A 13,963-nucleotide genomic window follows, 5' to 3' on the forward strand; every position below is an offset into this window, starting at 1 on the left:
CTAACAGATGAGCTCTGGCAAACCTTGGTGCAGTTGCTGTAAGCAGGACTGCAGCCTGCTGTCCATCCCTCTGCCCCCCAGCCAGAGGTTACCCCACTCAGCACGGTTGGCAGCCATCAACGCATGTCCCAGCATAGACCATGCCACGCACAGTGGCCACAAACTGGAAGGGCTGAGGTGGAGGGCAACGGGATGGACAGCAGGTGATGTGAGACACCACCTCAAACCACAGCAGCGCTCACTGATGGACAGCAAGCGAGGGCCCCAAATACAGCCTACGGTGAAGCTACGGTAGATGAATTTAAGTAGTCTCCAGTCTGCTCTGACAGTGTGGGCCTGCCTGACTCTTAAGCTCCTGTCCTTATTTATCCTGAGGCTGGCAACAGGGCTGAGCAATGCCTTGTGAGCGAGCTCCCAAATACGGGACCAAGACTAGACGTTGGAAAGCAGATTTCAAGGGCTCTGGGAAATTCACGGTGATATGCTTTGTCACTTAGGCACCAAGGCAATACTGCTGCATTACTGCAGATGTTAACATGGAAAAATCATGCGAGGAAAATTACGTTTTATTCTCTATGGCAGACTGGCTTCAAGGGCTAAAACATACTGAAGGCTGATCTGCCATCCATCTATGAGATACCAGAAGTGGAGGAACAGAAGGAAAAGGCTGGGCTGAAAACTAGTTGTCAGCGTTCCCAAATGAGGTAGTTTCTAACAACTCCAGCACACACAGACATTACCACATTATGAAAACCACTGTGCTCCTCGTGACTATCACACAACTTTGCAGGACTACTTTGGGTGTCAGTAATAAAAACATAATAAAAAGCACACAGATATTGTCAACAGTTGAATAGTAATGATTAACATTTTCTTGAAATTTCCGAAATCTTGAATAAACAGGCAAACAAAACCAGAAGAATTAAAACCAAGCAGTACATATTTTTAATTGTACTGTATTGTGAAATTCAGCCACGTGAAACAGAAGAGTCACCCCTCAGTCACTTCCAGCTTTCAAAATAGTGCAGTAATATCTGTGCTAAATGAATACAATTTCTTTTTTTTGACTGCTCAAGTTCGAAAAAATGAAGAGAAAAAAGAAAAAAAAAAAAAAAAAAGAGACATATACCTGAAAAGGTTTCAGTGATAAACTGATCTACTGTGACCACCTTCTCACCACCCCTGCGCCAAGCGTGTGCATTCCTGGAGAGGCAGAGAGGAGGACTGCAAGAGGAAGCTAGCAGAGTTCTCCATTGTAACACACAGGACTGGGGTATGCCAGAGATATACTTCCACACAGGATGTAGGTTGGAAGCACATCAAAGGGAGAATTCATACGTGCCATCTTACACACTCCAAATGTCTATCAAGGCATTTAAGAAACCGCAGGTCCGCTGCTTGTGCTGTGTGGCAGTAGGCTGTGGCAAAACACGTCAGGTTCTCAAAGTCACCATGACCGAGCATCACAGGACAATCTTGAAGGCTGACATCCAGTAAGCGTGAGCCAACAAGGCTCCAAAGTGGTTTGATTTTCCAGAAAGTAAGTTCAAGACAATTGAAATCCCCTTGTTTTCAGGGAGCATATCACTAAGGCCCTAGTTGTTCCCAAGCATATTTCAAGACAGCTCTGTTGACACGGTCTGGTGACTGGAAATAAACCCTACCTGCATAAGGTCACGACAGCTCATCTGCTAGGAAAGATGACCGTATAAAACAGGCAGAACCAAGCTGCCAGGGCTTACAGTAGTGCCTGTGCTTACAAAACTGGGCATGGATGTCAGCAAGACCAAGGCACTTGCTTCGGAGTTGATCACGTAGTTTCTGTGTCAATGCCTTCCGTGCCAAAGGCCTCCCTAAGAGACTCTAGCTTACAATGAAAATTTTGTTTAAGCTGAACAGTAGCTGTGCTGGATTGGAAATGTGGGGTACTTCTACAGTCTCTGTTAACACTGTATTTAGGTGCCTCATACATGTCCACAAGACATCACTGAAGTAGAGGAATACTACTGTCCACCTAATACAGATGAAAAACTGAGCCAGATGTGGCATGTATGCTTCCTATCACAGTAAATAATGTCACAGCTGACTGGGGGACGGAAAGGAGCCCAGATCTCAGGCTAGGATCAGTCTCTCAGGATTGCAGCTTGCAAGTTTCGTAACATAACATATGACTACACTGACAGCTCATTGTAAGCACAATAGTATAATTGTGCAGTGCAAGCTGTGCAATGTGCTATTAACACTTGTTTGATATTTAATTATAAAATAAGAGTAATTGTAAAACTACTTAGCTTCACCAAACTGTATAAGAGCAGAATCTATCATGAAGTTTATTTATACAAATTTTGCAGGCTTTATTTCAGAGATGGACCATTCTAAATTACTTTCAGCTAAAGTTCTTTAGTGCTCTTGAAAGAGAGACACCCCTTTTTTGCTCAGGTCTAAAGAAGATTTCTGGACAGCAAGTGATCAAACAGAAAATTATGGAAAATTCACAGCTGTACAGTAGAACATAAACTTTCAGACAGTACTGACAAGTGACTTAAGAAGAAAAAAAAAAACACCTTTCCATGCTAATTTTTCCCCTCAAAAACTGTGACCTTCATAAGAAGCATCTCAACAACAACAAAATCTCAAGTTTTCTGTATGCTTGAAGTGCAAACAAATATAAGACTTATGTTATATGTTTGGTCACCATCCCTCCATCCAGAACTTTCCACAAGTTAAAGAGAAAAAGAAGAAAGAAAAAAAAATCAGGTAACAGAAGTTAATTTGAAAAGAGCCTTCAAGTAAGTGACTTACATAGTTGTCTCTTGCAGACCAGCCTGGATAAAGCTGCATGTGTAGCTGCCTTTCTTTACGAGCTAGTTCATAATATTTCGCTTGCTCTTCACGGGAGAGAGCATGCCACTGCAAACAAAATAAACATAGCATTAGACTAGGAAATAACTCATACCTAGGCAAAGGATGACACGAGCAAGTGTTTTTGTGACTTTGATTCAGTCCTTCCCCACTGCAAAACTGAAATTCATTAGCAATTACAAGCACCCGTGTTTATTAACCAACTTTCAGGCATTTGTCAGCTCTGCAACTGCCAAGTGCCTTGAGCAAGACAAAAATCATTTATGGAAACAGGGCCCGCCAAATAATCTGCTCACAGAACCATAGTCTCCCAACACTACTTTAAAAAAAAAAAAAACAACCAAAAACCAAAAAACCCAAACAACCAGAAAGTACCCTTTAGTTCCCGACAAAACAGAAAGGTTTTGTGCTGCTCTTAAAGGGCAGCGAGCTCCCCACCACAGAAGGGTTTGCCTTCTTGTTTGTAAGCAGCAGATACACGCAGGTTTTCAATGCCAATGCGGAGGGCTTTCTGGGCACCAGCAGGCTTCTCGTCCAAGATCAACCTCAAAGTATTGAGCTTCAAGGTACCTGCTTTCTGATTTCTTCTTCTTGTAATAGAAGAAAAGAAAATGGCAACTGCAAGATACAGAAACCACAGAACTGTAGTCTTCCAAATTACATGAGTTGACCTCTGCAGCCAAGTAGGGATAAACTTCCTGCTTCTATGTACTTTTAAAAAAAACAGACAAAAAAACCCTCACAACCTGCACATTTGAAAAGGCACCAGCTACATCAGTATCTCATCATTCTGTTCTTGTTGAAACACCTATCATAGACTTGAACCAAAAAGAGTAAAGGCCTTTTATTCAGAGTCAGGTTCCCCTCCTGCAGCATTAGATGTGTCTTCTTGTTTGACTTTGACAACATGCAAGGGGGAGGCGGGGGGAGAAGAAGATATTAAAAAAAAAAAGAAGACATACACGAAGTCATTAAGACACTCATGCAAGAATAATTTACAGAACTAGGGTTTCAGATCAGATCACATTTGTATGATTTAATATGTCGTTTTGTTACACGTCAGAAGATGTGAACTAAAGCGCTTGTCTGTCTTGACTTGGCAAGTTCGATGTGTTACTGAGAGCACCGCAGTTCAGCCTGTTTGCAACTCTCCAACTCCACATGTGCATTCCAAAACTGGAAGGCAGCGAACATTATGCCGTGGCATCAGCGAGCCCAGCAGCATGCAAAGCATCAGCTCTTCAGAACAGAAGTGGTTCCTGTTCCGGAGTGGCACAGGGTATAGTAAATAGTGACCAGGATGACTGAACACAAAACATTTGATAACAATTAATCTCCAAGCAATTATGTCGGATAACTCATGTGTTGTTTGTACCACAGTAAAAGTGGAATTTGAGGTACTTTCATGGAGAACAGTAACTTAAAAGGAGGAGTCCCAGCTGTGGAAAAAGCACGCAATGGAGCACTGAGGCTTGATTCATTACCAAAATGGAGGTAAATAAGCCTCTGCCCTCATTCAGGCCAAGAAAACAAGGCTGACATACTAAGCAACTAAGATCAGTTACTGAGCAAGTGAGAATGAAAACATGATCCTAGCGACTTGCATGAAAGAATGGGAAAGGCAAGCACCAAGGTGTCCTTTAAGAGGGGGTAACAAGAACATCAGAGAGAAGGCAGCAGGCTGCAGGAACCAGGACAAGTGCCGACAGATTTCTGCTCTGGTCGGGGCAGGGGGGTGGGGGGAAGTCATCTTCAGTTTGTAACAGAGAAGTAGCAGTTAAGGTCATGTACTGACTTCCCACTTAAAAAGCACAGGGTTTTCAGAGAGTTGCAGTGCCTCTCAATCCTGCCTTAGTCAGTGGTCAAGAGGAGGGTTCCCTGAGCAAGGGGATTTGAATAATCGCTACTCAAACTCAGATTGATGCAAAAATCGTCCCCTTTTCTCATTTCCAGGACAGTCAAGGGCAAAATGGATATTTACCTCTGCTACTTTCCCTTGGAAGAACACCACTGACAGTGAACATGAAGTTTGTAATTGTGGGTTGGCCTGCATACTTTTTTTCGGAGCATGGAAACAACAAAACATGTCTACAATCCCACAGAAGCAAATGGCTCTCAGCAAGGCTCTGGGATATATACTGGGATCATCAGTACTCGGCTGCTGACTTTAGAGACATTCAAAACTTGACATTCAAAACAAAATCCCTGAGCAACCTGATGTAACTGGACATGCTCTGAGCAGGTGTTGGGCTAAATGACCTCCACAGGTCCCTCCCAACCCACATGGCTTTACCATGGGACTACGTTATATTCACTTTTGAGTTCCATCTCCACTGGCATCCAGTGTTCATCTTTGAATGACCCCCTCCTGCTCTGATGGGCGCCAGCCTAAGGGAGGACCCAGAAGGTGATTTGAACGCTCCTGCCATGTGTGAATGAGGATATTTCATGCCTGAGGTGCTGACACCACGACATGAGTGGAACAGACATCAATTTGATGATGTTGTTAATGCTGAAAAGAGAAAATCAAGATACTGCTTTTATTTTTAGTTGCATGTTTTATCTTCTACAGCTAATTTGATAGTCGCACATTAGTTAGCACCTCAAGCAGAAAGTGAGCCATCACACCCAACTAAGGGGAAACACACACAAATTAGCAGCACACGTGAGTACACACACACCCTCCTGTACGTACCCTTCTGCCAAGAATCTGGTTGATAGCTGCGCTTTCTTTCAGAGTACACTCTGCTACAACGTTCGCTCTCATTTCTTTCATGTACAACATGAAAGCATTCAGAGGTTTCTTAATATGAGGTCTTTTTGGCTCTTGTTCTTTTCTCTGTTCGTGCTGAGGCTTCCTAAAACGTGGTGGGGGAAAGGGAAAGGAGGGGAAAAAAAGCATCCATTTACCTTCAGCCTAAAAAAACCCCAATGGAGAATTACCAGCCTGTGGTTACAGTACCATTTAAGTTGTAAGAATGAGAATTTCAGTGGTCATGTCCCATCCACTTTCATATCTTTTCAGAGAACTGACTTAATTTAATACCCAGGGAGGATGTCAGGTTGACATTCTCTAGCAAATAACATTTGATCTGTGAATCCACTCCAAATCCATCACTTGTCTCCATTCTCTTTTCGAATGGCTATCCATAGTACCCTAGAAGACCAGTGCTACAGGCAGGCGGATAGCTCCTCATCCACTTCTTAGGCCTTTTGCCTTCCAGTACTAAGCAAAAGGGCTGCTTTTTACTAGTAGGTTTTGCAGTTAAGACCTTTTCCAGCAGAAGGCCATGAGTTCACACTCAAGCAACATCCACAGGTAGACAGGTCCATGATTATGTCTGAATCAAGATGACTGTTGCTGATAGCTAAAAAGTGTTGGACTGGAATGAGAAATGGCTTCATGTCTCATTGCTCTTCCCAAACAGTAGCCCACATCTCCCGTTTTAGTCATAGGAGAAGAGTTAAAATTCAAAGAGGACATGAAAGGCACTTTTTTTTTTTTTTAACCTCCTTGACTCTTCTTCAGATAGAGTTAGTTCTCAAACATTTACAGATTAAGGGCTAGTGCAGAAAGGCACTCACACATGCATTAGCTCACTGTCGTTGTGCGGATGTTCTTGTTTTACTTGAGGTGTTACAATAGCTGGGTGAGGGATTCCAGTTGTGTGAGGGCCTGGAGGACCAGGAATCATGTGATGTGAAAACCTAAAAGAGAAAACAGGGAAAGGTCTGTAACACTACTGAAGACAGTCATCAAACATGTCTGACAGCAGTGGGATGCCCCAAGAATGCAAACGCTACAGAGCTTGCAATGGAAGACAATTCTTTAAGAAAGCATGAAAAATATTTGGCTAAGATTTGTGCATTATAGCCCACTTATTCAAGAAAAACAAACAAACAAACAAATCAGCCAACGTTTTGGTTGTAAAGAAGTTATTTTATCACCTTTCAGGCAAACAGTTTTAGCAATGCACACAAGAAACATTTAACAGTTATACTGTTGCACTGACTAGCAATAAAAATACACATTTCTTAACCAAAAACTGTATTTCTACACCAAGATATAAACATTCCTAAAATATCCACCACCAGCCAATGCCAAAGGAGGGAACTGCCATGCAGAAACAAATAAAATAAAAGAAGAAGAGTCTTTTCAAGAAGTCCCTGAAGGCTCTCTAAGGAATCTCTTACTTTTCAAGTTACTTAAGCAAAAAGATTTTAACATCACTTCACCTAAACTCACCATCCTTCCCTCAAATGCTTAAAATAAAAATAAACTAAAAAAATCCTGCGTCCTGGAAGAAGGGGGAGGGGGCAGGACAGGGGGAGAGAGAGAGACTTTTGTCCTAAATAAACCTTCCTTTCATTTGTACAAGAAGGAAAATGAAAAGAAAAACCAAAGTACCGCTAACTCAGTCATCCCACCCTACTAACCCAGGTCATCCTCAAGGACAGCTGAGACGGATCTTGAAGGTGCTGAGCATTGCAAGCTCAGGTGCAGCAGAAAACCTGCATGCTTTATTTTGAACTGGTGGAAAGTACCATTAACATCAAAAGCAAGCTCATGCTCCAAAGGTTTGCTGAATGAGTGCTGGTTAAGGAATCACATCCAGCCTCTCGTTCCTCCATTTCCTAGTCACCTTGCCCTTTTCCTTCATGCCATCAAAACAGAGCAAACACAAAGCCCTGTAACTAAATCAGGTCATTTTATTATGGAGAAAGAATGGGTTTTCTTCTCAATCACCCTGACAGGCACGTGCTTATTCCCCTGTAAGGAAGTGAAGGGACAGTGATAATCCAAAGGAGCCCACACAAATAGAGGCAAGAGGACCCACCACTTATCAAGTGGCCTGTCTTAAGTCCCTGTGCAAGAGGATGTGTCTTCTTCAGGTGACACAAAAAAAACCCCCAAAACACCCAAGAATGGTATATTGCAACCTTGTGTACACCAAGCACAGGATGCAGAAGCTGCCTTTAGAGGGCAAAAGCAGAGGAGAGGAGGTCTGGAGTGTGTCATGGCCAAGTCTCAGTTAGCATTGCTTGCTTGCACTTAGACATAAAGACACAGTGCCTGATTCACACACCAGTACAAACACACTGTGCTGGCATCCCTTGCCATTAGTGGCTTTGGGCTATGAAATACCTACTTGCGAGCAAGTTTCCACACGGAGTGATACCTAAATGATTCAAGACTAATTAACAACAACTTTGAAATTAGAACTAGAGAACGCAGACTAGCGTGACAATCCACCTGGTTGCATACTTGCATGAGCAAAACCCAAGGATGCACACTATGTGTTGCATCTAGAAATGAACTAGTGACTCATTTCAGATGGAACAGCTCAATTAATTGCGGACAATTCACCAGTGCTCCTAATTGCAATACTTCAGAGACTGCCAAGAAAATGCTGAATGAGACCAGTGTGGGATCCAGGCAAACTGTATATACACAAATAAGTTAAATAAAAATGTACACATAAAGTTTTAGCTGACTGAAAAGCAAGCAAAGGCAGACCAAGATGCAAGCAGAAGAGCAACTTGCCCTCTAACGCCAGCAGTTACTCCCCAGTCAGTCATTCACCTCCTACACCTACCTGGACATGGAAGGGTCGACTGAGAGTGAGGATGGATAGGGCTGCCTGAATCCACTCGAGATGGGATATACAGGCTGACCTTGCCTGAGGTCACAGAAGAAAGGAACCCATCAATCATATGATACGGTATTCAGTAGTTACTCTAGAGTTACAAGCACTTGATGGGAACTCAGCACTAGTCACAAAAAATAGTAATAGGTAACACTTTCAAGAGTTCTCCTGTATTCAAAGCTAACGAATACTTAAACACTTTGGAGTTTCTCCCTTGCTATTGAAAGATTCCCAGCCTGTGTTTCCACTGGGGAAGAAAGCAAAACAACCAGCCTTCCTCCCCCAAAGCACACGTGCATGCACATACACACACACATGCACGCATGCATGCACACTCTCTACCTCTATCCCTCTCTCGCCTAGTTTTAAAAGCACTGGAATCAGATTTGGTTAACTAGCTCTTATGAAAGAGGCATTTTATTCCAAACAGTTCTACTGTAGACCAGTGCAAGAACACTAGACTGTGAATTATCAAGCTAGAAAACTTTTTGAATAGTTTTGTTAAGTCTTTGAAAACTTAGGACTCTCTTCATTTGCATCTTCTATAGTGAGGTAGAAGTGGCCAGCTTTTCTAAGAAAATAGAGATTTATTTGATAAAAAAACCCCTCACAACCACCTAAAAGCCCACAGCAACATAAGTCCATCTTAACTACTTAAAGTTCAAACTTTGCAATCCAGTAAAAGAAGCTTGTATGAAATTCTTACCTCCTTTATACTCCCACATACAGGGAACATTTTGTCACCACCCTGTCATTTGGACTCTCTAGTTTTTATCATCATCATTACATATTGGTTACTTTCAGTTAGCAATGGTTCAGGTTGTGACTACAATTAACACGCTGAAGTAGCATGCTATGGTAATGCAAACACATACCAGCTCAGCCCAAATACCTGAACCAGCCCAGAAAGACCACCACACACATCAATCTTATTCAAACGGTTACTTATAGACTATAAGCTCAGCCTTCAGGGGGGGAAAAAGGGATATTGGCCTTTGTAAGGTTCAGGATACAGGTTTCACACTTGGAGTGCGTTACTGGAAATGAGCAGTGCTCAAAGGGAAGGGGGGAAAAAAAAGGTGGAGGAAGTCTCAGCAGCGCTACCGCACAGAAGGCAGCTGGAAGCCGTATAGCATAAGGGATGGCTGGGCACGTCCTGCTGTCAGTGAGTGCTGCTGAACACATCCCCAACCCTTGTAAGATCGGATCTTGTCTCTCCTCTTCTTTCTCTTTTCCCTCTTCCCTTCCCCCAGCCTCTGCATCGAGAAACCATTCCAAAGAAATGATTGACCACATCTGGAAAACGAATGCCAGGAACTGCCTGGTGGTGGTGGAGGTGGGGAGTCAGCTGAGCAGCAACGAACCGGAAGGAGGGCGGGAAGGAAAAAATAGAGTCAGATACTTCCATATTTTAGTTTGGTATCTGATAATAATTCGTTCCAAAAAGGCATGTGACACTTCCTGAAAGATTTGCCAGCAATACAGCATTTCACCATCTTCTGCTCTCTACTCTCTATGCCTCTTGTCATCTGGATCATGTTTCCCTCCCATAAACACACTTAAAAAAAAAAAAATCAAATCTGCATCGCTCATTGCACGGGTACAGATTAGTCAAGATACAGGTTCTGAAGCACCGAAATTGTTGCTAAGTTTCCTTATTCCTTGCTCTGACAGATCTGAGGGCAAGTACCTATCTACCCCAAGCAGACACAAAGCATCCTGCCAAATCAATTACTCTGAAAATACCATGTTTCCTCCAAAAGGAAAATGACACCCTGAATGGCAGAGAAAGATCCTGAGAGGGCTAGCATTAGCAAGAGCAGCAAAATCTCCCAATGAGAGAGGCTTCTCCCCATACAGAAACTGTAAGAAGCAGCAGACTACAAAAGTTTGTTCGCCATTTTGGTGCAGTTTCAAGATTTCCCCCCCACACACACACTTCAAAGTTCCTTCTTACCTCCCCTCCCCTCAGTAATTGCAATTCTGTTTATTAAAAATTTACATTTAATTCCTTGAGAACTGTTTTCTGCTATCTTTCCAAATGCCAAGAGCCACAAATCTGAGCCATAAGAAATATATAGACTTCAAAGTGAAATCTACACACTTCAATTTTTGTACGTGTTCAAAAACCAGATTCAATTCATTTCAAAGATCAACATTTTTTGATCTTTTTAACTAAAATAACGTAGTAATTTCTTACTGCAGCAACATTCTTATTTTGTAAATGCTGCTATTGATTCAACAACAGCAAATGGCGTGAACATGCACCTTTGTCTGAAAAGAAGCTAAAAGATCTTACCAGCCAAGAGGTGGTGTTATCTGTCCAACCCCCCCTGGAGACAAGGGATAGAAGGTAGGGAGATCAGGAGCTGGAGGATGCCTGGACATGCCTGTTAAAGAGCACAGAAGAATGAATGACTTTCCCCTCAAAATACTACACATGAACTACAGTTTACAGCTAACACGGCCAATGCTACGATGGAATTAGTGCTCTAGATAAGAAATAACCATATTCTTGGTTAGTGTTAAAAGCAAATGGCTACCCACGCCACCTTTAAAATAATAAATAACTTGCACACGATACTGCAATTCAAAGGGAAATACTGGAAAAAAGTAGAAGGAGGGAATAAATGTACGGGTAAGGGCCTGCGCAAGTTTAGATCTCCTGTGAAGCGTGTTAGGCAATACCGTCCTCTCAATGGTTTCACCAAACCCGATCGGATCCTGAGGACCTCTCACAACACAGCATGAAACAAGAGGAAATTAAAGCACTGTCAAAGAGGCAGCGCAGCAGAGCTATTAGATTAGGTAAATTGCTACTTGTACGTTTTTGCAGGTTCCCTTATGGATTCACAGATTCTGGAAACTTGCTACCACAGAGGATCAGTGGTTAATTAAGAATCATTTTCAGGCCTGTAATGGTCACACTTGATATGATTCATTCGGCTTCCAATTGTCACTCCAGCTCCAACTAAGCTCTTCATCAAGTTGACTCCTGTGGGCTCCAAGGTCAATCTGTTTTGCATTGGTAGTATTTCATGGAAAAATAAGAGTCCCATCAGAAATGATCCATCAGCTCACATTCCCCAGAACAGAGAGTCCTACAACTGCAAGAATCACCTCAAGATTAAAGCTAATCCTTGTCCCAAAAGGGTCTGTGGTCTCCATTCTTCACCTAAACCTCGTGCCCCCAGGAGACATGGAATTACAGTTGCAGAGGCCACAAAGACATCGGTTTATTTAAATGTGTTTGGGGAAGAGGGAGCTGAAGCAGAAGGAATTGTTAACTCTACTTCACATGTTAAATCAGCTGCTTTAAAAGGGCATTAAATATTTATGTGGTGACACTCCAAAGGTCCGAGACCAAGTGTGTGCTACCTTGAGACTTGGTTTATAGATTGATGTTACCGATTTATTTTCCTCCCCTAGTTTGTATTTAAATCTTCTGAATTTAATTAGAAGATTTGAAGAACATCTTTCAGGATTGTGCACAGAAAAGGATGGAAAACAATACTGGTGGTGTTACCGTCTCAAAACAGCTAAATTCTCATACTTGGGACCACAACCCAAGGATCATATTTTTGGCCAGTTGTCTTTTCAAAGGTGTAAAACAGCTGGTGGCTGACAGGAGATGGAACACTTTATATCCCAGGATTTTTATGTGAGAGGGAATGCTCTTTCAGAGCAGGTTTTTAAAAAAAAAAAAAGGTGAAAAACAAGCCCAGCCTCTCATCTTTCTCATCTCCAGTGACGGCTGATGCTCCTGGGAGTGACGACATGACCTTGCCCCTGCCAGACCAAGTTCTGCACAAGGAGCTGGGCCGTTCCTTCCCCAAAATCCGCATTTCTGACCCACGGGGACAACGCTGCTCTTTCTGCACTAATGCACAGTGGTTATCATTAGTCCAAAACTTGTGGCCCCTTATGGGGGGCTGTCAGCTACCTAATACCCAGAAGGAACACACGCAACTACTGCACGGCGAGTGCTCTCCAAAGCAAGCTTTTGCTCACAGGAGGGTTAAGAAAAAAAGAAAATAAAATAAAAGGGAAAAAAGAAGTGACCGCCTCTAGCAAGGCAGTGGCTGTGTGTCCATCCCAATGTGCCTGGGGTGTGAAAGGCAGCACTGCAGGCAAGCTGCTGTGGGCCCCCTGTCACCTCCCCGCCAGCGGATTTCAGTGGGAGGAGGGCAGCCTGGCGTCTGGGCTGGGGCACTGGGGCAGTGCCTCGCTCCAGACCCACGGTGGGAGGCGAGGACAGAAACAATGGTCAGAAGCGTTTGGCAGAGGACCTGAGGGAAAAAAAATCCTCTCTTCACAGCAACTGCATGGGCCATTTCACTGGGGCTGCTCCCACATGCCAGCGGCACCAAAATGGGGAGCATGGAAAGACCACACACATCAAGGAGACCATCACAGCCAAAACCAGAAGTCTCCAGCTCGCATTATCCATCCCCGTCTCCACCAGACACTGTGCAAAGGGATCGAGAGCCCATTCACGAACACCAGAGGGGCACGAGCTCTGCGACAGAGACATCCCTGGCCGCCCCCCCACAGAGCCCTTCTCTGGGCTTGTGCTCAGGGCCGGGGACGTGAGCGGTGAGTTGCACTGGGGCTGGACAGGGGAGAGGGTGAGACAAGGCAGGAGGGAGGACGGGCAGCAGAAACAACTAACCAGATGTTCAGTTTGGGTCTGCAGGAGAAGAGTACAAAACTAAACCAGAGGTAAAGGCAAAGAACTGGGGTGCAGGAGGGGAAATCCATTGCACAGTAAGTGAAAACCTTGAGCTCACGAACTGCAGCAGTGCGGTGTGCCCCAGCCACCACAGCCAGCTTGGACAAGAGGTGGGAATCCTGTACTCTAACATGTGCAGCACCCGTGGGATTTCAAGGAGCAAGCATTAATATCCTTCTCCTGGGCACTGATCCAAAGGAGGAAGACAAATGAGGACAGGAGGTCTCCATTTGCTTCTTCCAACTCTGAAAAAGATATTATAAGTGTATTTACAGGGTAGGCTTTCCAGGCAGAGTGCTTTTTGTATTCCCGCTCCCTAAAAAAAAAAAACAAAACCAAAAAAACCCCACACAACTAACCAACAAACAGCAAAACCATGCAGAGCCACAAGGCCATGGTATTTCCTGGATGCAGCCCATGTTATTACCTGCGGAGCAAGGCCAAAACAAAAACTAGGCATTCAGGGAAAGTCAGAACTAAAAAAAGTCTCTCTCCCTGAATGATGGTGGCTAGACAACTCTCCAGATAAACGGGACAACTGTGCATGTGGACATGTGCCCAGGTAAAGCAGAGCTTCATGAACTTGTCAGCTAGGTGTCACGCCACGTGGTAGGATATGTGTGTGCAGAAAGAGGCAGGGAGAGGCACCCTCCAGCTCCAGCACTGACAGACTTCATGCCCATGCACTGATGTCCCGACTGCAGCAAACGCCTTCACAAAC

At 43.7% G+C, this 13,963-nt stretch overlaps 1 protein-coding gene across 7 annotated transcripts in view; it reads right to left on the bottom strand.

The window, feature by feature from the left end:
• The window catches only part of LEF1 (lymphoid enhancer binding factor 1), a 71,372-nt gene that overhangs the window by 14,647 nt on the left and 42,762 nt on the right, over positions 1-13,963 (bottom strand). For 5 of the 7 annotated variants that reach the window (XM_087736520.1, XM_087736517.1, XM_087736519.1 and 2 more), the window contains 5 exons: positions 10,810-10,900; positions 8,460-8,543; positions 6,448-6,570; positions 5,558-5,720; positions 2,803-2,910 (listed from right to left, as the gene is read on the bottom strand). In XM_087736520.1, the coding sequence (XP_087592646.1) occupies positions 2,803-2,910; positions 5,558-5,720; positions 6,448-6,570; positions 8,460-8,543; positions 10,810-10,900 (569 nt within the window). The remainder of the gene's footprint in view (positions 1-2,802; positions 2,911-5,557; positions 5,721-6,447; positions 6,571-8,459; positions 8,544-10,809; positions 10,901-13,963) is intronic. The other 2 variants (XM_087736522.1, XM_087736521.1) reach the window with 1 other exon arrangement.

Source organism: Nipponia nippon, unplaced genomic scaffold (assembly GCF_047370975.1).
Source record: "Nipponia nippon isolate SJK-2023a ecotype South Korea unplaced genomic scaffold, ASM4737097v1 scaffold_6, whole genome shotgun sequence".
NCBI classification, from domain to species: Eukaryota; Metazoa; Chordata; class Aves; order Pelecaniformes; family Threskiornithidae; genus Nipponia; species Nipponia nippon.